Raw genomic sequence first — 24,239 nt, 5'->3', positions numbered from 1 at the left:
TGCTTTCATTTCTCATGCTTACACTAAGCCTTGTAAACAGCTATGTCATAGGGAAGGTGCATCTTTAGGAAACTACCCAATCAACTACTCAAATACATCTGTACTGATGTACAAGGGTCACAACTACTTAGAACAGGATATAAATAAAAGTACCATATAATACTGAATGTTCTTCAGCCACTTAGCTGGTATTCTACAAAACAGCATTATCAAAGTAAAAGTTTTTTTTAAATTAAAAATATTTTAATAAGCATTCATCACCATGAATTAGAGATTTTTAAAAAAAACTTTAAAAATACATTAATTAAATAAACATTACTCCATTTGCATAAAAGCAAAGCTCTTTCCTCACACATGATGAATAAAAAAATGTTTTAAAATAGACAGATTTCTAAAATACAAGTGAGACAACCTAATCACCAGTTTGTTATTTTGAAAACATCCACAGCTGCAGTCAAAGAAACTCAAGAGCTTCCCCAGTAAAAAGACCTGAAACAAGAACCACATGCATACCCCAGATGGACAGAAATCAAAGCTCGTCTTTACTAAGGTCTAACAAACCTATATCTGTTTACAAATGTGTAAGAACATCTCTTCTGACACAACTCAGTCACACAGTCTCTCTCTCCACTTTCTCCTACAGCCACTGTATTTTCAAATCTTCATGCAAGCTACGAGATTGAACTTTGGTTTGACTGCCATCTGCTGATCCCATGTTTTGGGAACCTGAGGACTCATTTAAAAACGTGCACAAAGCTTTCAAAACACTCAGTATTTTTTCTTCCAGTTCTTGGTAACAAAGACATTAGAGAATGTCTACCTGTTACCTTGGTATGTTTCAAGAAATGAAATTAGACAAGATATCCAGGTATTCAGCATCCTTTAGCTAATTTTCAGATAAATACAGGAAATTTAGTAATTGTGCGTGCAGGAACAAGATGACAATTGAAACAGAACCATGTAACACACAGGACCATTGTGACAGCAAGAAACAGAGAATCAGATACAACAGTTGCCCCTTAAAGAAAAGAGAAATATAGCTGAAGCAACTATTAAAACACCAAGAAAAATATAAAAGAATAACAGGCTACCTTTATCCTGCTCCACAAGAAAGAACATCACAAAAATTCATTTTGTCAAAAAAAATATATTATGTAAAGCCTTTGCTTCATTGCATCCCATTGAAACACACCCACAATGGAAACCAAATTCACTTCCAGGGCCCTGACAGTTTACTGGTTTCTTTCCTTCAAGATAGCACACAGTTCACACAGGGCTGAATAGGTTGCTGACAGCGAAATGATGGCATCAAGATGTGAATACTGTCAAACCTACCAGGCTCTTTGGAAGTGGCCATACTGTGGATGAGGACAGAACTATCATATAGGAATAGCTGTCCTTGTGAAAATAGCTTTAGCTTGTATAAGTGTCTAAGATAAGAAACCAGGCAGCCTGTGCATGTGCAGAAAGTTACCATCTCAGGACACGAGGATCACCTGGCTGAAAAAACACCTGGTTTATTTTCAGTCTCTCATCTTTCATGAGGTGGGAGAGTTCTTACATTCCACTTCTCAATGTGTTCCTTCAGCAAAGCTGTAGTTCTTTCTTTTCTTTATTATATGAGAAAAGTAGAAAAATCAAATTAGTATATTTACCCAAGCAGCCAATGTCAAAACCCAAAGGGTTCAGAATTCCCAAAACAATTACTGTCTCAGGTCAGTTTATATCTATGGCATATTTCTGCCTAAACAGATACTAACTTTAGTCACCTTTTTTCTAGTTCCTAAAATTTCAATTCTACAAACATTCAAACACGTTCTTAGCTTTAAAGTGTTGGAAACAATTGCAATCTTTGGCTTATGAAAATAAAACAGTTATAAAGGCTTAAGTGAGGACTGAAGGAGTTCCAGCAAACCTACTCAGGTTCCAGGTTAAGATCTTTCATATCAGTATTTTTATGAGAATAGGATCCACGTAAATAAAAAGTAAACCCATGGAAATTCCACCACAAAAAAACCCAACCCATTGGGCTGTCATTTGAATAATGAGTTTGGATTTTTCTATGAGCCCAGAACTTCAGGTGGCATGCCAGGTACACAAATTCTGGCGATTCTGAATCTAACCACAACTTCTATTCTCTTAGAGCAGCACTAATTAAAATAATTTCTCTTAAAATATATTCAGTGTCTCAGAAGCTTAATGGTTCCAATTCATATTTTTTCTTTCCCAAGAACTTAAATTATTTGCCTTCTGTCACAGCATTGCTGGCAGGCCCACGTCAAAACAAGCCTTTATTGTGGAAATGAATCTGTTTTAAAAGTTTCTTTATTTGTGATGTGGTATCTTCTGTGAAACATACTCTATTTTCACATGCAAAGCAAAGACAGAACATATTCCTACTCTCTATAAAACCTGTAAATGATCTTGTATAAATCCTGCAAATGACCAAGACTGACAGTGGTGTCTTCTTTTCTTGCTCTGTCCGCTAGAAATAAAAATAACCCAAAAATAAAAATAACCCAAAATAAGAAACGGAAGACTTCCCCTTCAGTCATACTGCTGAAAAGACTTCAGACACAGTGGGGTTGCACAGTCACAAAAGAGGGAAGAATTGTGTCCTCTGTGAATGTTAATAAGCAATTTTCTTGAGAAACAGCAACAGAGCTGCACCTAATGCCTCAATTACAGCGCCTACAGAAATTACAGCTATTTCATTTTGTTTCCATCACTGTTAGAAGTAATCTTATTCATGATGCACAAAGGATATAGAGATCTTAAATAAGAAGGTGACGTTGTTCTATAGGCCCTACTCTAGCCATAACTGCAGTGAGGAGTACAACCTATTTCTACCTCACACTGATTCTTTGCACCCTTCCCTCCCTTGACAACACTTTTTCTGGAGAGCAGGCAGCCAGTTGAAGCAGTATCATAAAATACCTCCTTGTTGGTGTGGCAAGTCTACATTCTGCTAGCAAAATGCATACACGAGCAAGACAGAAAACCCACTAGTTACTTTCCAAATAACAAAAGTGTATTATCGAAGCACACTCAGTAGCTGAATCTAGCTAAGACATATCTTTCATTTAAGAAATGAACTGTGTGTCTTTATTTTTGTCACACAGAACCAAACCATTATTTAAAAGTGATGTCCTCTGTAGCCAATGTTTCTGGGTTAAGAATAAAGTTTCCACTTTAGCTACCCTGCGAAATGGATTGTCCAGGAAGGGAAGCTCAGATCACCACAAGGAATAGGAATCAGTGGGGAAATCTGGGATGAAGCCAGTTACATTTCCTCACACCCACTCAAATGGCACAACTAGTGTATGAAGGACAACAGAAAAGCTCAGGTATCAGATCAAAATGGTACTAAGCACTAAAGCAGGTATTTAAAGAGTTCAACACACTTCAGCATTAAATGTATGAAGAATGGTGCTACAATTTTATTGGAAAAAAATTTATAAGCTAGCACAGAGTACTTATATTCCTTAATAAAACTAAAGTAAACGGCCATTTTATAAGTGCAGTAACATGTTCCAAGGTGTGTGTTTGCCAATTACACACACCTCATATGTTGACTGATGAACACACACTCACCCTGGCGTGTGTTCTTGCTTACATATCTCACGTGCCTCGTCGTTAAGTAATGGAGTAAGACTTGCCTTGCAAACTGGCTAATGCTGCCTCTTCTCACTCAGTGACTTCTGCAGAAAATATTCACTGCTAAGGAAAACAACCTCTGAAACAGAGTGAAGTTATTTGCAACCTTTAGTACACTCTGTCTGCAAGACCCAACTCTGTGATAACCTCAACTTTCTGTATCATGTCAGCCATATGTTTTCCCCCAGACAGGGCTAGCATTCAGCATTTTCCTGTGTGCATTGCTGCCTACTGTAAAGATGTGGTCCTCCTTTCAGATTGCTTTTTCCACACCAGCTGCTCTCAATGACTGCCTGTTTCACCATTTTCCTGTTTATAAAAAAAAAGGGCATGCTCATGTTCTTCACGTAAAGACAAAGCACATTAAGGTAAGGAAATTACCTTATTTTAGAATTATTTTTCTCTTATTTTTTTTACATTTTGTTTTGTTTTTACTTGCTTATTTTGAGTAAATGCTAACGAGTGTATAATACCTCTAACAGAAAGGCAAAACACTAGATTTATCAGCCTGCTACAAGCCAATCCATTATTTGATTATTCTCTTTTCCCCCTCATTCACAGGACTTAATTCCATAAAATTATGAACACCAGGGCATGCACTTCACCTATCATGGTCATTTCTGACAAGACATAGCAAAACCAGTGCCATGCGTATTGTTCTTCCCTCTTTCCTTCTCAGAACCAACGTACATCAGAGCAAAGGAATTCAGATGTCGATTTTATTGTGTGATGCTTTATCTCTCATTCCTCTGTTTTCAGTAAGAGTCCAACTGTGCTTGTGAGGATCTGTCTACAGATAACAGCATGTACTGGCAGGGTATGAGCCTTTCCTATGCTACCCCTCTATTGTGACACAATACAGACCCCTTCATCTCATCTGTTTTTCCTGTATAAAATTTTCATGTCCTTTATGAGATCTAATACCAAGGAAATTATGTAATACAGGAGCCATAATTTCTGAGGATATAGTTATTCAAAGCAACAAGGATGAAGACTGAGTGTAAAGAACTGTCCAAGACTCTCAGGAGACTTAGCAATTGGATGAGATTTAATGTAAGTAAATGCAAAACAATGAACATGGGAAATTGAGTCTTTCCTTCATATGTACATGGATGGGCTACAAGATTAATCATTACCAGCTGTAGTTTTAATAGACAGTGATGAAAACTTCAGCTCAGTTCTTGGCAGAAGTCAAAAAAGCAAATGAGGTGTTAACAATTCAGAACTGATAATAAACAAGTAAAGACCAAAATAGAAAGCATCATTACACACCCATACAAATCCATGTCACACCCTCATCTTGGGATACTGTATGCAGGCCTGAGCCCTTTCTCTCAAACAGGATATAATAGATCTGGGAAAGGTTCAGACAAGGGCAGCAAGTGTTATCTAAGGAATAAAATAGTTTCTGTTTAAGGAACAGCTGACTCACATTCTGTATAGGACCATCTTGTTCACCTACTCCAGTTATTCAGAAGTTGTTTTGTTTTTTGTTTGGGATTTTTTGAAGAAATTATTACATAGCAAGGTAGAAGGGCGTACACCAGGGAAAGGTTCAGGTTCAAGTTTGCACGTCAGTTGTTTTAAGAACCAGCTGCTCTGCCAGAAACAGAGTGCAGAGACACATGCGACGGCGGCACAAAGGCATGACTTGGCACGAAAAGCATCATTCTTCTTTATTTCCTGAGAGGATGTGAAAAATTATCATCAGCTCTGTTCAGAAACAGGTTGTAAAATGCCCACAAAGTTGTTTTGACTTGTCCATAAAATATGCATGAGAAAGCCATGGTGATGGTTCATTTTGTTCTCTTGCATTTGTGAAGTGGCAGCTATTTAATTTGCCTCCCCTTCTCTTAGCAGTGTTTTAGAAGGTGGCACTGAAGGTGACAGTGACACAGGAGAGTCTTTAGACAAGCCATAACACATAAGCCAGCAATGGCTGCAGCCCTCTGAATAAACAGCCCAATGTTTCAAGAAGTTTGATTATCTCTGTTTATTTACCTTCATATTCCATTAGTTCTCTGTCTCTTCACCTGAGAAAAAGTCTAGTGTCACTGACACAAAGTTCTGACATCTTTTTCTATCATCCTGCTAGGTTACTTCCCAAACAGTTCCCACAGCAAAACTTCCTGTGCAGGAAGTAACAAAGGGGATGACGGGGTAAAAAAAAGAAACAAGGGTTAGGGATGGAAATTATTTGTTATAGAGAATTACAGCTATTCATGTGAGGTTACAGGGAAAAGATAGAGTAACTTGAATGTATGTATTTAATTTCATAAGATTCTTCTATTTTTTAAAAATCTGTTTTGGTAACAGATTTTTTTTAATGTTGGAATTATAACTTTGAGTGAGGCTACTAGTGGGAAAATGGAACACATCCTATCTGAAGTAGCAGCTAGTAAAACAGAAGCAGCTCATTTTTACATTTAAAAAAGATGAGTAAGATAAATCATTAATTGTCTGTATTATGTTATCATTAAAACAAAAGAACAGTTCCAAAAATCACCTTTTTCAGCACCTGACAGGGAACAATAACTCAAAAGGATGCTATAGGCAGCAGAGTGTTTGTTACAGTGTACAAAGCACAATGAAGAGAGGACTGTTTAGAAAATATTTTCTGTACATGTGGGACATGCTTCTCTATAACACAAAGCTTAATTGCCATGGAGGGAAGACATTTACATTTAAAACAAAGGAAGAAGTAACTACACCCTGTTTAATTAAATTCCTCAACTAAGTAAGAACATGTAACAGACATAGCCCCCTAAAGGACCCATCATTTCAGATTTTCAGAACTGCTGAGTCTTGTCAACACCAGTGCTGTTATTGCCTGGCACCACTCAATCACAATACTCATTTTGACTTTCAGACCCTTCTCTCCCAATCAGCTTCAAATACCCTGCAGTCCACACATTCTTTTAGGTTATCCCCAAAATCTAGCAAACTGTTGTGATTCTGTGCCAAGTCTTACAGTTGTGTATATATATCAAACCATACAGAGCTTCAAACAAGCTTGTGTTACTAAATTACAGTGGCATATGCAACCCTGAGGTACTCCAGTGACCCAGTCAGCCATCCACTGAGCTTCCACTGCTCATAAGAAATGCTGATGTCTCATTTAGACATGAATAGAGCCCTCACTCTGTGCTCCTGCCCATATGCATAACGATCCTTCCACATGCCTTATTAAAACAATATATTATGAATCAATGACCACACAGATTATTCCCTTTTCACTTATGCTACATTATTATAGCACTGCCTTCATTAGCTTGATTTTAAGAATTATTATTTTTTAATAACTAAGATCATACAGGAAGAACCTGTTTTTCCTGAACAAACTTACTATCTTTCATTATTATTTGTACTGCACATGAATGGTATCTTTACTTATGCCTAAGCAGTACCTATGCCACATGTGCGAGACATCCTGCTTTCATCACTGATGGAGCAATCAAAATGCAAAGATGGATCTCAAACACACCAAAAACCACACAAAATTAAAATCAACTAGTGGAAATTCTGCCTATGATTGTCTATTTTTTGTTCTTCCCCAGAGAGATTTCACAAACAAAAAAATGGTCCAATTGAATGGAATGGTCTAATCTAATATTCATAAAGAACCTTACATAAATATTAATATCCTTATACTGAGAAACAAGTGCATATCAGGTAATCCCTAAATTCAAGGGCTTTTTAGAGTCCTTCACTAGACAGACTGATCATATTTTAACTTGCTCATTATCAAGCTCAGAGGTTTTCCAAATCTAAAACTGAAAAGGTCACCACTTTAATGTGTACAACCACACAATGCAACTGCACACTGGCCACTTCATCCTCCCAGGCTGCACCCTGCTATGACCGATGATAAAACAGCAACATATGTACAATGCTGGGCTTTCTATTTTGCCATGACTTCCATTTTTACTGAAACACTTTTCACCCTATTAGGGGAGAGATAAGTATCAACACTTAGTCTAGAAGTCACTCAACATTTTACATTAGATCATGCCCTTAGTAGCATATGCTATTCTGAGTTTTGACCTTCTTGTCCTTTCCAAGCTGGCTGGCTGCCTTTGACTGATTTGTTTTGTAATGTTTCAGTCAAAACATTTCAGCTGTTGCATGAGAAGGAGATTAGGAAAAATGTCACTTTATTTACAATTTTTTAAAGAAATTATAAAACTATTTCACCCTAACTTTTGGAGGGAGGTCTTGAGACCCTACCACATTAGAAGAACTTAAAACATTTCAATTTGAAAAAGCTTATTGAGGTTTTGTGACATTTTGCAGACACATTTTCCAAGTTTTGACCGCTCAAAGACAGATCCTAGGAAGATTCAAGGAGTCTGCAGGCCACACTGGATTCAGGCTCCCAAAACGACTGCAGGAAAGTGACCTCTCCTCTTATTGGAGTCACTTGAATCTAGTCAAGCAGGAGAAGGAGAAAGAGGAGATCAGAGCTGACTCCACAAGAAAGACAAGACTGATATGGGAAGCGATCACACTGAAAACCAAGAGTCTGAACACTGGGGCAAAACTGATACTTCTTGAGAAAGGACTCTAGATGTGGAAGCCCGGGAGGAAAAAAGATTGGGGAACCCTAGCTGGGTAGGAATATATCCAATGATAAGTGCAAGCATAGGAAGACAAAGTTCATGGCAACTGAGCAAAAAGACTAGAAGCAAGAGTCATACTGAGATTAAATTCTTAGTTTCCTGATGATCAAGAAGTCAGTGGACACAGGAAATACAAGCAAAGAGAGAGCAGGCAAACTGAATTAGGGAGAAACACTAAGGAAAGAATGTAAAGAATGAGCTATGCTTATGGAGAGTTTGAAGAAATGTTGCCTCTGAAAAAGTAATTTATTTACCCATTCATGTTGTCAGAAGACATCCTGGTAAAAGTCCCATTCTTGCATCATAGACCCCACAAAGAATGGAAAGAGTTTAATTATGTTGTCAATTTAACACCTATTTCAAGTTTTCTATGGCAAATCTAGGGGGTCCTGTTGTGCAAACAACCATGAAGATCTCAGGATGACACCACATGATAGAATTCAAATACTCCCCCCAGAAGCTAGTAATTGCTCATCTGATTTCCAAGAGTGTAAAACAAAGCTCACAGGAGTAAGAAAATATGAGTATTAAGGTAATTAGAGCAGAGGTGATCATAATGACTTACAAAAATAATTTTCTAAATTAATGCAATTTCATTAATAATGCACAATTAATACCACTTGAATTAACGAAAACAAAGACTGGATTATGATGCACATATATAAAGAATTAAGATTGTACACACAATTTTACCTATGAAAGTTCTTAACTCGTGGGTGCTTGATGTATATATACAAAAAAAATACACAGGTACTTTGCGTTTTGCATCCACCAAGAGGAAAGCTGGGCTGAAGACCAACTGCAAAGCAAGTCCTAAATGTGTCCATGGCTACAGCCCAACTACCATAATTGTGGCCGGTCGTCCAGCTTCTGTAGCTCACAGTACTACACTAACATCCTTCTCAGTGTCACTCCCATAAATATTTAAAAACCAAGAGTTTTTGGAATGTCTCTTCCTCAACTGTTATCACTACCCTAATGACGCTTATTAAATATAATGACTTCTGCCATCCAACACAGTGCCTGTGAAATATGCCTTGCTGTGCTCTGCTTATCTGCTATAAAGCCCAGTATCCTCAATTACAAACCACCAGGGGCTCTGGCAGCTCCCAAGGATGCTCCCATGGAAACCAAGCCAAGCCACAGGTCTCTAGAGAGCTACACAGCTGTACCCCTCCACTGCACAACCCAGACACTGACACAACGAGTGAACTGAAAGGAATTAGAAGGAACAGGTTATAAACACATAGACTGTTTTCAAGTAATTAAAGTAGGAAATGCAAAACTTATCTAAGTACACACCAGTTTTAGCAGTTAAAACTTGCTGGGCAGGTACATGAAACGTCATCATAAAATTCGTGTTACTTCTCTAGATAAAGCTTCCTGCTTTGTCACTAAACCCAGATGATGAATAGAGTTGACCTAACCCAACACTTACAAATTTATACCCAGTCTACACATACTGCCAAAATACACCTCACTTTTAGAGGCACGATTCATTTTAACCCCATATGTTCCCATGTTATCTTACAAATAAAGTGTCATTTCCATGTAACTGTTAAAAAAACCAAACAAGCCTAAGCAAAAAAAAAACAAACCACCCACCTGGTATCACAGTTACAGACTCAGTAAACTGGGGGATGGTATTTACACAACAAACATGAATCTGACAGCCTTTTGAATTTGCCCCCTTCATTGATAAACTGGAGGCTTTCTGAGATGCTTTGCTCCTCATCTGGACTTTGTGAGTCTTGGAGGAATGAATACGAACAAACCTTGGCCCTTGGCCTTTACTTTCCCATCTTTGTACTTTTCCAAATGAAATAAATACCCTTTGATACCTTTAAGTAAGTTTTCTGGCATGTGTTGCAGATAAATTTATGAAAGTATTAGTGATGCTAAAATACATGTCTGAGTCAATGAAAGGAATGCTTTACATTATAAAGAATAAGAGCAGGCATATTTATTTGAAGTAATACAATTATATTTTTACCTACATTGTTTGGATGTATATTTTCACAGATAAAATAAAGCCAACTTATCTTGGCCCTATAGTATATCTGTTAAAGGAGAAAATATGCAGCCCAGCAAGTTTTCCCTCCAACCCTTCTTTTCAGGCAAGTAATAAATCTTGAGTGAAAAAGTCACTGTGCTCTTCAGCTGTCACCACTAAGATTTTGTTTTTTAAACCATAGCAGCCTTAAGGCTGATTTACTACTCAGCCCTCCACACTCTGACAATCGAATAGTTGGAAACAAAAACCACTTTCGCACACCTGGAAATATTTTATTTGCTGTACTCATGAGAAAACAAAGTTTTCATTAGTGAGGAAGGTGGAGAGGGGGAAGGGAGACAGAGACTCAGGTGAATCTTAAAAGCTACTTCCTGACTTAGAGAGAAGCTTCATACGTATGTACATAAAGACAGAAACTACCTCTGCATTCAAACACACTCTTTAGGGACTATGGGTTCACTATGCAATCCAGCCTCAAATGATCAACTTGGAAGTCTGGCCAGTAAACAGCAGTGCTCATCAACTGTGTCTGTTTAAGATTGGCACAAAATGAACATGTGACAACTTCAAAATCATTTTGTTCACCCCTTTCTCTTCTTTATTTTTGGTCCTAATCACCCTAAAGTGTAAACAACAAATATTAATAAAGGCAAAATTAGATGTGTGAGAAATGGCTACTTTCCAGAGCACCACTTTGTGCCCTACTCAAAGTTGCAAGTTTAACAAGATTAAGGGCAATAACCCAAACACATCCCAGAAAAAATCAACTGATGGGAAATGTGATGGTGCCAAGATTCTGAAACTGTATTAGAATATCAGATCCTCTTTTCAATGACATGTAGTTTGATAGCACTTCTCCATAAAGCTTCATTTTCTAAAAATTTATTATATGCTCCAGAACAATTTTGTCTTCAAAAGAAATCCCACATCTTCTGTTATTTCAAAGAACCACACTTGCACCTGGGCAAAATGACATAAGCACTCAAGGTGCTGCCTGAGAAGGGGAGACACAAAATCGCACTCTGTTTTTAATCCCAGGGCTTCACAAGAATATGAGGACTGCCCTTTGACAAACAAGAGAGGCATTTCAGCATTTAAGGTGAAATTTAATAATTAGTGGTTCAGCAGTGTGGCAAGACATGGCAACTGCATTTATGTCCTTTGATTCCTACTCAAATACTTTCCCACCCTGTTCTGTTCTCATGATGGCTACAAAGCACATCTACAAATGAAGTCTGACCTCGGTAAAAGGGCAAGTTAGTTAGCTGTTGGTTATTTTCAGCAGTCCTGAGGTTGGACTTCACCTCCACTAACCAAGGAGTGCCAAATTAAGAACTTAAAAAGATTTTACCCTAACTATATTTCACTCACTACTAATTTATTCAACTGTCATAAAATACTTGGCCAAGCAGTAAGTGCCCCAGTCCCCTCTCCTTCTAAAAAGCACCCAGTTTGTGTTCTTGTCTTCCAAATTTGGATGAAATTTGTATAGAAGTAACACTGAGAAATGACAGCCGGAGATGTATCTCCCATCTTCTACAGATATTGTAACACTGCAAGGCCAAGGGACACTTGACTGCTCATGCATGAGCCAAATCTAACATGGAGCAGAACAAAAACCTAGATATTCACATTTTCTCCTCCAGATCCTTAAAGCAGGTGGGACCTAGGACCTTCTTCCAGGCATGGCTTAATTAGGGGGATTCCCACCTGAGTACTAGGTACAGGAGAGAAAAAATAATAATAATAATAAAAAAATCAAAGCTCTCCTTCACTATTCCAAGGACAACTCTATCTGTGTTCATGTTATCTAAAGCAGCAGGGAGTGGTGGGATGGTTTTCTGAAAAGACAGTCAGTCTCTTCTTAGAGGTACATGACAGGTACAAGTTACAGCAAGCAAGACTGTTAGATATAAGGAAAAAATCTTCCTTGTGAAGGTGGTCAAACAGTACAGAAGCTACCCAGGGGCTGTGAAACCTCCATCCTTGCAGAAACTCAAAACTCTACTGCACCAGCCTTGAGTAACCTCACCTAACACTGAAGTTGGCTCTGCCTAAGCAGAAGGCTGGACCAGAAGACCTCTAGGGGCCCCTTCCAACCTAGAGAATTTTACCATCTTTGATCAAATGGGGGTGGTTGGAGGGTGTCACAGAGGGAACCGTAGCACGTGACTGATGGGCTGTGAGGCTTGTAACGCTACAGTCCTACAAAAGTATTGGGGAAACCTGAAATGCTGCCAAGTCAAAACTGTAACATAAGAAGGACCTTTAGTAAGATACACCTGACAAAAATGGAAACCACAAAGCAGCAAATATGTAAATAGGAAAATATATGTCATAGCGAGTTAAGTTTGTGCCACTGCATCTGACTGCTAAATATGCTTGTAGCATCACCTGCTTTTTAATTGAACATATACATTTCCAGACAATAATGAATAAATATGCAAGATTCTTTCCTATATTCCTTTTAACCTGTAAAACCACAAACCTAAATATTTGAATTTCTTCCATAAGCCTTTAGAAAGACAGAACTTTGATGTTTTAAAAGAGGAAAGATTATTTAGTTTTGCTGCGGGCAACAAATGATAATTTCTTCGCTGATTCTGCCAAATGGCCCTATCATGCATTTCTTATTTGCATCAAAACAAGCCACTTTAAATTAAGGTTGTCCCATAACTACACAGAAATCAACATTTTGAGGGTCAGATCAGCCACAGGGGAAAGGAGTTTTATTCCCCTTCCTCATGCTTGGCAGTTGCTAGGAGGAATGTAAGCTGCAGTTTTGTGTTATTTTGTTCCCATAGGCAGAACAGACAACACAGTAGTATCCACGTGGTTTTAAACTAAATAAGCTGAATTCAAACCCAGCAGTTAATATGCTGAAGCCAACAGACCTTATCTAAGAAACAGCGAAACTTGTAGGTGAAGGAAGAGAGGATGGAGATAAAGAAAGTGAGGAGTAAGATAAGGAGCAGAAAGTTTTAAAATGCAAAATAAATATGCAAAAGCAGGCAGCAAAAATCCTCTGCACTGGCACAACACACAGAACATACGTTCTTATACCAGCAGACAAGACACAAGACCTCCTGTGCTAAAAAACATTGGTAAAGATTCAGCTCTTCAGTATTACACACACAGGGACAGTTTCTAGTTTAAGCTACACTGAAGTCCATGAATGCAGACAGAATCCAGAGCATCATCAATCTAGAGACAATGGGCAACGTTGACAGCACAGCATCTCATTTATCTTCATTTGTCCTATCACATCCTGTCATTCTTATGCAAATTGCATATTTGAGGATTCATCTTTTCTGCACCCCAGAGATGTGAAGCTGTGAGGAGCACCAGGATGTCATCCTGATCCACACTACCACTTCACTCATCGCCTTGTGTTTTACATCACAGCTAATGTGTTTGACATTCAAATTTGACCCAGCAGGAGGTAAAACTATCTGATGCCACAGCAAAATGCATCTTGCTTCCTGTGCTAAAACATTCACCGAGATCCCTGGGGATTTGTCAGTCTCTCCTCCTTAGCTGTACCCTTGCTAACGGATATGGAAATACTGCTTAAGAGGGAAAAAAGACATTTACATGGGCAGGTAATTATGAAAATTCACCCTTCTCACCCAAAAAAATAAGCCCAGTACTAAAAGGACAGGAAAAGAGGTTCCACTGAAAAAGAGATAAGACACAAATCCTTATTAGTTGGTCTAGGTTTTCCTTCATGGAGATCTAAGAGACCACACTGCAAAGCTTGTCCACATATATGTCTGAATAGAACATGAAATTTCAACCTAATTAAACACTGTGTTCAAAATATTTAATGTGAGGTTTGCAGGGATGAGTGATCCCTCTTGTTAGGCCACCTGATACATGGGGAAATATAAATAAGCTCTGAATCTTAAGCCGCTCCATAAAGTTAATGCAAAATATTTTAGTGAGAAATTTTAAGTGTGGAAGTTACCAAAAGTGCAAAGCATTTTTCCAGTTAATGCTCATCTTCTACTTATAGAATGAAGAATACAAGGAAAATTTTTACTCTTATTCACTCAGAGCGTTTTGTTTCTGTATCACTTTCAAAGAATGTTCAGAACATCTTGTTCCAGAATATTACCCTTCCAAGAGCAATCACTTTTTTGTATCACACATGGCTGAAAACAGTACGTTCTGGTTTTGTTTTCTTCTGAAAAATAGAAACTATCTCACAGTATTTCCAGCATCACATGAATGGGATATAAAGAAGCTAAATGCTACAAATATGAAATGCAACTTAAGGCTGGAATGCTTCACTACAATCATGACATCTTAGAGAAATTACCTTATTAATAGACAATTGTAACAAGTCAAAACAAATTTACCATTAAATACAGCTTTAAAAAGTCTGTCTCAAAATCTATTTGCTACCTGGAAGCAACAAACTGTAGTATCTAGGGGCTGACAAAGTCTGCAGTAGGCTCAGGGGAATACCCTTATATTTAATATTCCCATGTGCTATTTTCAAATTACAGAAGATGGACTGTCACATATTGTCAGTGAAGAAGCAGCCACATAATTAAAGATGCTGAATGGATTATTACCAATTTTGTAAGCAAATAAAACTTACAAAGCATGCATTCCTTAAAGATATTTTCATTTCAAAAGCTAAAAAATAGTCACAAAAAGTGTACCACACATCTTCCCAGTCCCTGTAAGTAGAGAACACAAACTGCCTTGTGCCTTTGAAACATATGTAAAGTTCATGCATTAAAAATTACTGTATAGTCATCACACATCTGTGAAAACAGGACACACATTTATTGTAATATGTAACTGAACTGATAGTTTCATATAAAATATTAACATTCTTTAGCAAAATGTTACCTTTTCAAAAGGATCACTGATCACAAAGTGAACTAAAAGCCCATACTGAAAGACTTCCCACTAAGTGACGTTGACAATACATTTTCTGGTGTCAGTCTGCTTTCTTCCAGAGGGAAAAAAATGCAACTTGTGCCCTGCATATATTGTGTAGACCCAGGAGAAAATCATAGAATCATAGAACCATTCAGGTTGGAAAAGACCCACTAGGATCACCAAGTTCAACCATCATCCCTACTCTACCAAGTTCTCCCCATTAAACCATATCCACCAACACCACATCCAAACAACTCTTAAACACATCCAGGGACAGTGACTCCACCACCTCCCTGGGCAGCTTATTCCAGTGTCTAATCACTCTTTCTGTGAAAAAAAAATATTCCTAGTGTCCAATCTAAACATCCCCTGTTGCAGATTAAGCCATTCCCTCTTGTTCTGTCACTGATTACCTGTGAGAAGAGACCAGCACCAACCCCTCTACAATGACCTCTCAGCCTCCTCTTTCTCAAACTAAACATTCCCAGCTCCTTCAAGCATTCTTCATAAGATTAATTCTCTAGGCCCTTCACGAACTTCATTGCCCTCCTCTGCACTCGCACCATCACCTCGAGGTCTCTCTTGAATTGAGGTGCCCAAAACTGGACACAACACTCCAGATGTGGCCTCACCAGTGCTGAGTGCAGGGGGACAATCACCTCTCTACTTCTGCTGGTCACATTATTTGTATTACAAGCCATGATGCCGTTGGCTTTCTTGGCCACCTGGGCACACTGCTGGCTCATATTCAGCCTCTTGTCAATTAAAACCCCCAGGTCTTTTTCTGCCAGACACTTTCCAGCCACACTTCCCCCAGCCTGGAGCGTTGCCTGGGGTTGTTGTGGCCCAAGCGCAGGACCTGGCACTTGGCCTCGTTGAAGCCCAGACCATTAACATTAGCCTAACGATCCAATCTATCCAAGTCTCTTTGTAGAGCTTCCCTATCCTCACGCAGATCAACACTCCTCCCTAGCTTGGTGTCATCTGCAAACTTACTGATAATACACTCTATGTCCTTATGAAGATCATCAATAAAGATGTTAAACAGAAACAGTCCCAACACTAAGCTCTGAGGAACAACCACTTGTGGTGGCCTGGTATAGCCTGTCTGGCCTGGATGAAGCATGATGTGAGCAATACCAACTCAAATGTGATTCTCCAGTCCCTTTACATCATAGATGAAAATCCTCCTTCCTCTAGACTGGTGACATTTTATTCTGCTATTCTGTAATTAATGCTTTCTACAAAGTTACAAGAACGTTCTTTTTTTTTTTTCCCCCCATTATATCTTGGTAAAAACAGATTAAAAAAACCCAAAAAACTAAAATATCCATTCATGGTTTCTTGCTAATAAAATTCCTGTAATCACAGAGCTTGCTACTGTGGGGGGCACTGTGTCATGCAACTTCTTCCTTCACAATTAGAATCAAGACTAGCTGCTTTACTTGGACAAAGAAAACATAAGATATATGACTGTGCTGTTAGCTCTTCAAAGTTCACCACCCCCATAAAATTCAGGTGCGCAAAAGATGTCAAATTTCTACCCATCATATTAAAATAAAAACTTCAGTCCCAGACTAAGCAGTCTGGATTTGCATACGTGATGTAGGTATAGTTCACATAGAGCTAGTAACTTAGGTTCTAAGTTACTCTAAAAGTTCTCATTATCGCAGGGTGGCACCCTTAACACATGGTAGTACTGTCCCAATAGTGCCAATACTTCAAATAATGGCTAAAATATAAGAAAACTGCATTTACTCTGGGCCCAAGAGAAATCCAGTGAAAGGGAGAATGACAGAGAACTGAATTCCCAAGAGGTGGTGGAGGTAACACAGCACATTGGACTCAGAAGGGCATTTTCTTTCTCTTCAACAAACAGGATTTTTTCAAATTCAGCTTAGTCTGACCCCAAAGAATAGTCATCAAAGTTAAATCAATATGGTAAAAGTGGAACCCTGAAAATTTCAATTTTGCACAAGCATATTTTTCACTGATGAGTTTTATCACCTTTTACTGAAAACTCTTTGCTGGCTCTTTGCCATGGCAGACACACAGATAGTATATAAGCTCCAAGAAAGCCTTCATCAGGATACCATCAGCTGTGTGGCTTCCTTCAGCTCAAAAGGGAAGAGGCTGTGTTCTGGAGCCAAAATATAAGTTGTTTTTTTTTCTCAAGACTTTATGCATCTATAAACCTTACTTGAAAAATGTGCACTTCTTATGCATTTTATGCCTGAATGTTCCAAGATAAACAGAAAATACTCCTCCAGAAACAGCTTAAAATTGGGACAATTTGTTAACATAAAAAATATTTAAGAAACTTTTAAGAAACTCTAGGAAAGATCAGGAAAAAGACATTTCATTAGCTTGTCATCAAATTCATGAATGTTAGGAAGATGAAAAGTTGTGGAATAAAGAACCTTTCCAACACTACAAAATGTATCTTAAAGGAAATCACTTCAGACTGGTCTGTCTACTGTACTTAGCTGTGAGAAGACACAGTAGACTGTTTTAAAGTGGGTTTTGTAGAGGGCTGCTGGGTAGGTTTTGCATTTGGAGGTTTTCGGAGGTTTTCTGCAGTAAGTGTTACAACCCTCCTGCTTTCAGAAACATGAAATGTTCTTGTCCCTCCAGCAGAGCTGGAGGATCTAAGGAGAAATTGCAGTGTTTACAGTTGGAAACTACTGCTGGCAGCAGGCTAAGGGCACCAAGGAGACATTTAATCTTTTGAAAGGAAGTAACTAATGAAACCAACAAACTCCAGCAAACTCCTGCATAAACAAACACAACTGAAGCAAAAACCACAGAAGCAGTTTGACAGAAATGTTGTTGTACAAGTTCAATGAGCTTGATTTAAGGAAAATGTCTTCTAGGAAATAAGATACTTCAGGCTATCACAAAACATTTTGTTTCTGTCACAAATTCTGTACAGGGGAAAAAAAAGGGGGGGTGGGGGGGTGGGAACACACACATAATCCTTTCCTTCGCCTTGTCTGCATTTTCAAACTCCTACTCGCAATCATCAAATTGATCAGTCAACGGTTTGGAGAGAAAAAGAGAATGGAATTATTCCAAAATCTGGTCTTCTCAAGAGAACAGGATATATGACAGCACATCTATTCGTACCTTGTCTATCATGTCCGGTCTGTTTGTTGCTGCCAAAATTGTCACGTCCTTCAGCTGTTCTATCCCATCCATTTCCGTTAACAACTGAGCCAAGACACGGTCTGCTACATTTCCAGCACCTGAAGAGCTGGTTTGATAATAAATAAAAGTCACAGCATTAGCTTTCCCCTTCCTAAAACACTGCAAAAAGGAAATAATACACTGTTCTTTTCAATTTACAGGGAACCATCTTTTCATCTTAATTCTTTCTGATTTTAATTTTCAACTTCACTCCCCAAAACAGTGTCAGGCACACAAAGTGAGCAAAAGCATATCAGAAAATTAGTCCTTTGAAAGATCTCTTGGTATTCAGAAAAGCAGCATAAGCATAAGTTTTCACTCCCGTTAGGTAGGTTGTAAAGAATTTAACACCATGTGGATGTCTGAAATAAACATCTTTAAGACGACTGAATTCATGCAGCTTCCTTACTAGTCAGAAAACTTCCATTTTTAACACCATCCAAGTTAGTGCTTAAACCACTCCATGTAGTATAAAAAAAGTAGGTAGTTATGTATTTTGCAGAGTTCGTCTACATTATGTCAACCCCACCAAATGTGAATAAATTGAGTGTTGACCAACTGCCTCATAATACCATTGTCAATCCTTTAACTCAGCTGATTTTCCAGATACCAGGAAAAAAATCCCAGGACTGAGAAACTGAAAAGTCAAGTCTTGAAATCACCAATACATTAATAACCTAAATGGACAAGGCATAAACTATTCTGGGCTTCTTTTTTTTTTTTTACTTTGGAAATAACTCTTGTAGTCTTAAAGTTTATGGAAAGTTTAAATTGCTTAATTACACATAACAAAAAGCATTATAAAAATAACACCTATTCTCTTCATTAAAGCTTCTAATATTTTTTAAAGAATAACCAAATGATGTACCACTTCCCTCTTAGAGAATTCTTTAAAGAAATATGTGTGTGCATACATAAGTGTGTGTGTGCATATATTCTGACATATAACAAAGAATGCAGAAACGGAAGACAATGCGTAAATCAAATCAAGAGACCAAGCACATACGTTGTGATAAACCATACATCTCACAAACAGTTATTTTGTTTAGAACATCCTTCTAATTCTGCACAAAGAGGTTTTATTTCTGAAACATTAAAAAATAGGTGATTGCACACCATCTGATCTTTTATTTTTTAAAGGATAACAGACCTAGGAGGTACTAGGACCATACACAGATAACTGTACACACTCGTACGTCAGCAGATGCACTACACAAATAATGTATATTTGTTCCTTGTAGAACCCAGCTCTATATTGACATTGACTGTCTCTGCCAGGGGGCAGAGCACAGGGCACGTATAGGCAATGGTTCATACCAGAAGTTCCTTTTGCTGAGCAGCAGCAGGAAAGCTGAAGCAGGCTGGGGAAAGGGGCTGGGGATTGTCAGATAGAGCCAAAAATACAGGTTTTTCCTCCTTTGCCAGAAACCAGGAGCCCTGCTCTTGGCACATGCCAAAAGCCTCACTATTTTCAACACAACCTTCCCCCATGGACAGCACATACACACCTACATCTCCCTTCACCCATGGGACTGCCCTTCCAGGGCTATTGCACCCTCCACTGTACACAGAAGGGTTTCACTTCTCCACTCTTAAACGTACCCTTTTAAATACAATTTGAAAAAAAGTAATCTCTCTAGTTCTTCTGGATCTAACTTCATACTAAGAAGCATAAAGAAGTCTGATCCTTAAAATGAGGCCGGGTTTCCCCCTACAACATCCATTTTTCTATTGCCACCACAAATCCATACAGAATTTAGATAATATTTTAACCTCATGTCTTTTTAAAGTCCTTTTGCAAGAGTACTCTTAAATGTTTATACAGATTCACAGGCACCTACACACACACACGCAACGCAATTATGCTGCCAAACACTCATTTCCAGAAAGAAATATTAGATCTTAAAATATAAGTGCTCCAATTATTTCCAACAGTTAGAGAAGACATGCATATGCTATTATGCATGTACATTGCTGCAGCCTTGCCATTCACCACCAGCGCACCTGCAACCAAAGTGCTTCCTAAATTTCCCAGAGCCAAAGGGACAGTAATGACCCCATCGCTGCTGCGTACATCTCCTCCAAATAAATTCTCAAACTTTCCTATTCTACAACTGGTTCTGTAATTTTCCAGGACACAACAGTTAACTTATCAGACCTAGTCTGGAAAATATCTTTGAGGAGCTGTAACAAATGTTGGCTAACAGAATATTTAGGTTGCTAAGAAATAATAGAGAAGGGACTTGGGTTAGTTAGTCATCTGCTTTTCAGGTTGCTGCAGACACATGAGAAATTCCCACAAGATATTAGAGCATTTCAAACATACTCATGATCATGGTCCTATTGACTTACAAAGAGCTGAAGATGATAAAACACTTCAGGTGTTGGACAAGGATAGTAAGTGTTTTTCAAAGGACACAGGGCTGAAAGGAAATTAAAATCAACTTCATAACACAAGTTAGTCTCAGTAGGGATTCAGGCCTCCCATCTTGCCTAAGTTTCACATTTACTCAACTTCATACCCCACAGACTATACACAGAAAAAGTTCAGCAAAGGAAAAAATTAATTGTAAGACTGGGACCAAAACGTTAACATTATATGAGATTAACTGAAGCTGGAAGACTTTGGGGGAGATGCTAAACTTGTTTTTTTAAGGAAACAAAGAAGAAATATTTGGTTTTAAAGAGAGGTGGCTAGAACTGATATTACGTCTTTCCTCAATATAAACATCTCTCTTACAGGCTTCAGATTGGGAAAAAAAATATAGAGAAGTGTTTATTCTAAATAAACCCCCCAGTGTTACAGAGGAATGTACATTGCAAATACTTTCATGCAATCAGTGCATAATCAGAAAATTGCAGTTAAATAAAATCACTGATTGCATTATAATGAAGGGGGTTACCAGTGCATTATTAGGGGCTCCATTATTATCTGTTAAAAGTGGAGTAAAAAAACTTTGAAAACACACACGCAAAAAACAACCCAATAAAAACAGTATGAAATGAAGAGGTGTCTGGGACTTATGACACTAGGAATTTCCCATTTTAGTGCTTTTATTTACGTGGTTCACTAAGCTATCCTAGGAAGCCCCATTTTTAGCACGGAGTCTACAGCAAATTAGCTTTTGGCTTAACAGGATACCCTATAAAAACCCAGGCAGGCACAGGTTTACAGTGAGAGATGTCTTTACCAGCTGCTCGGAGCTGCATCAGAGCCACCCGACGTGCTCCCAGAGCTCTGGCCCTGCCCAAGCTGTTAATCTGAAGGGTGACACGCAAATATGCGTTTTTCCATTTTCCCATGATTTCCCAGCAAGGGTTTCAAATTAACACAGGCAACGTTCATTAAGGCTGCCCGGACTTTTGACGCAAATGGCAGCCAGAGAAAGAAATTCTGATTAACCCTCCAGTCCCAGGGAGGCACTGCCAAAACCAACTTCCAGCCAAGGGGCTGTCTCTGCCCCCCCTCTACCTGACCTCTGCTCGTTGATGTCATCAACACAACTGCATGGAAAGAGTCCTCAAAAGGCACGTCCTGGTACAAACTAATTTCCTGTCAACACGCTGCCTGCAAATCCAGGCAGTCAGATTAAGCCCCTCACACACCCCACGCAGGGCCATGTGTGCATGTGCAAGAGCCGTGCCCCAACCAGAAATACCTTGAACTTCAAAATAAAAAGCGTGTGAGTGAAGAGGAGTCTGGCTGCTCCTAAAGGGCCTGAGAATTTCAAGTAATCTCTTGTGTTCTCCTAATAAAACACATCAGCCTGTAGGCTATACGTTATTTTAATCTTCTTGCCAACTTTCTTTAAAATCCTCGGTGAAGGAGTTTTAAAGGCAAAAAAGGTATTTTCTTACTAGTTTGTCCTGTTAGTTAGTGTCATATATCCTTGCATGTGTGATATTTCAGCTAATCCTGCAAGTGTCCCAGCAGTCTCAGCCCCAGCACACATGAATTCCTGAAGAGGCCATTTCACTTGACCATCAGAGAAGCCTCCTGAATGGCAAACACCTGTCAGCTAAGAATATCTGTGGGTTAAAGCAGACTATTGAAAGTGAGTGTGGAAAACAAAGCCTATTCTTGGTATTTTATTTTAAAGACATATCCAATACACATTTTGACAGAATAAAATATGTTTGGTGGTGTACCAAAGCCTCTGAATTAATTCTGAATTAACTCCATTGTCTGATAGAACTGAGAGACTACAAGCCCCGGCTTCAACCTCAATACAGCATGTGAGGGGTCTCCATAGCACCTTTTATTTTTCTTATCTTCTTTGACCTTCTCCAGTGACCATTTTAACCAGCTGGATTCAGATCTCAGTGGGCATTTCCCCTTGCAGATCTTAAGCCACTCTCATACTTCTTCCTGGGGATATAAAAGCAACCACAGCCTGACTCTACCAGTGTATCAAGGAGTACATACAGCTCACTAGCTTATACAGTTCTTCAAGCCAAGGAAATTTTGTTTCCAGACATAACCAGATGTATGAAATCACCAGATTTAAATCTATTACCCTTCTGGCTATAGGCATTTTTTTGACAGCAACTGACATTTTGGTTTTTATATTTTTACTTATTTAACTTGCTTTTCTTCTCTCCCTTTCCTACCCCTCCTTTATCTAATAGATTTTTTAATATTTGAAAACTAAAAACAGTTTGAGACAGTCATTACAGTTTCACCTCATGATGAAATTTGGTATGCATCATTACTGTGAGGCAATGCAAAGCACACTTGCATCATCTGACAACCTAGAACACTTCCAAACCTATGGAATTCACATTTTTTCAAAATACCAGATGTCATTTTCATTGGAAAGCATATTTAAGTCTCTCAATCACCATTGAAATCTTAGCTTCAGAATCAAGACCTTAGTTTAGTTACCCTAAAACTGCAGACATGGAAATGCAGGAAATATTCACACAATAACATTGTGAACGCTATTAAATTCACAGCAACTGTGAAGCTACAAAACTAGAAGGAAGTCTGGGAGGGGCCCCTCTCCTGCAAAGCCCCATTTCTGCACAGATGACCCTACCTCAGGCAGATCCCTGAGGTCGAAGAGGCAGACCTCAGGAGAAGTATTCAGGATAAATTACTGCAGAGGGATTAATCTTCACACAGCTGAAATCTATAATGCAGGTTTTGTGAGAAGGGAGTACAGCCCACCTTCTTTACCAAAATGTTGTATCAGGTGAGATTTTCATAGATATAAAAGCTGCTTCTATTTTTTTTTCCGTCCTAACAAAACAAATGCAATCATAATCAAAATTTATGGGTTTTAAAAATACATGTGGACGTGATAGCATTTCAAATAATTATTTCACTGGAACCTCTAGAAATAATTTCATATCAAAACAAATGTAAAACTCATGGACATGACAAAATAGTTGGTGTAAAAAAAGTAACTGAAATAGTCTTTTCTGGCAAGACTCTCCACTTCTCCACAAACGAGGGAGGTAAAAGGTTCCTGAAATACCAAAGCCCCCTGCCAACACACTCCCAGGCGAGAGTTGCCCCGTTTGCACAGTCTGAAGGATTTTTATTGAGTCTGACATTTTTGTCAGGGCTTTGCAGGGTTAACCTGTCAGCAAGGAGCACCTGCCAAGTATGTCTTCTCAGTGGTTGTAATTAACTGTCACACTGTTTTATTTCCTTTGCTCACAAACTCTGGTGAAATATAGCTTGGGCAGCTCAAGGTTTTCCGCAGTATTACAAAAAAACAAAATAATTATCCACTCCAATAGCATTACCAGAAAAATAACTGCAGCATCCTCCCAGATATCAAATTTCATTCACAAATTCTATCAGTGGGGCATTTTGTTCAGCTGAATGGACACTGCCTATGCCAGTTGAAAAAATCACG

General features: G+C 38.5%; 1 protein-coding gene across 1 annotated transcript in view; it reads right to left on the bottom strand.

Moving 5' to 3' along the window:
- SPATA5 (spermatogenesis associated 5) overlaps positions 1-24,239 on the bottom strand; it is a 201,293-nt gene that overhangs the window by 121,400 nt on the left and 55,654 nt on the right. The window contains exon 13 of the mRNA XM_010008974.1: positions 18,313-18,439. Coding sequence (XP_010007276.1) covers positions 18,313-18,439 — 127 coding nt within the window. The remainder of the gene's footprint in view (positions 1-18,312; positions 18,440-24,239) is intronic.

The sequence above is a fragment of the Chaetura pelagica genome, unplaced genomic scaffold (genome assembly GCF_000747805.2).
Source record: "Chaetura pelagica isolate M959 unplaced genomic scaffold, ChaPel_1.0 scaffold221, whole genome shotgun sequence".
In the NCBI taxonomy this organism is placed as follows: domain Eukaryota; kingdom Metazoa; phylum Chordata; class Aves; order Apodiformes; family Apodidae; genus Chaetura; species Chaetura pelagica.
This window is presented reverse-complemented; position numbering and strand designations above follow the sequence as displayed.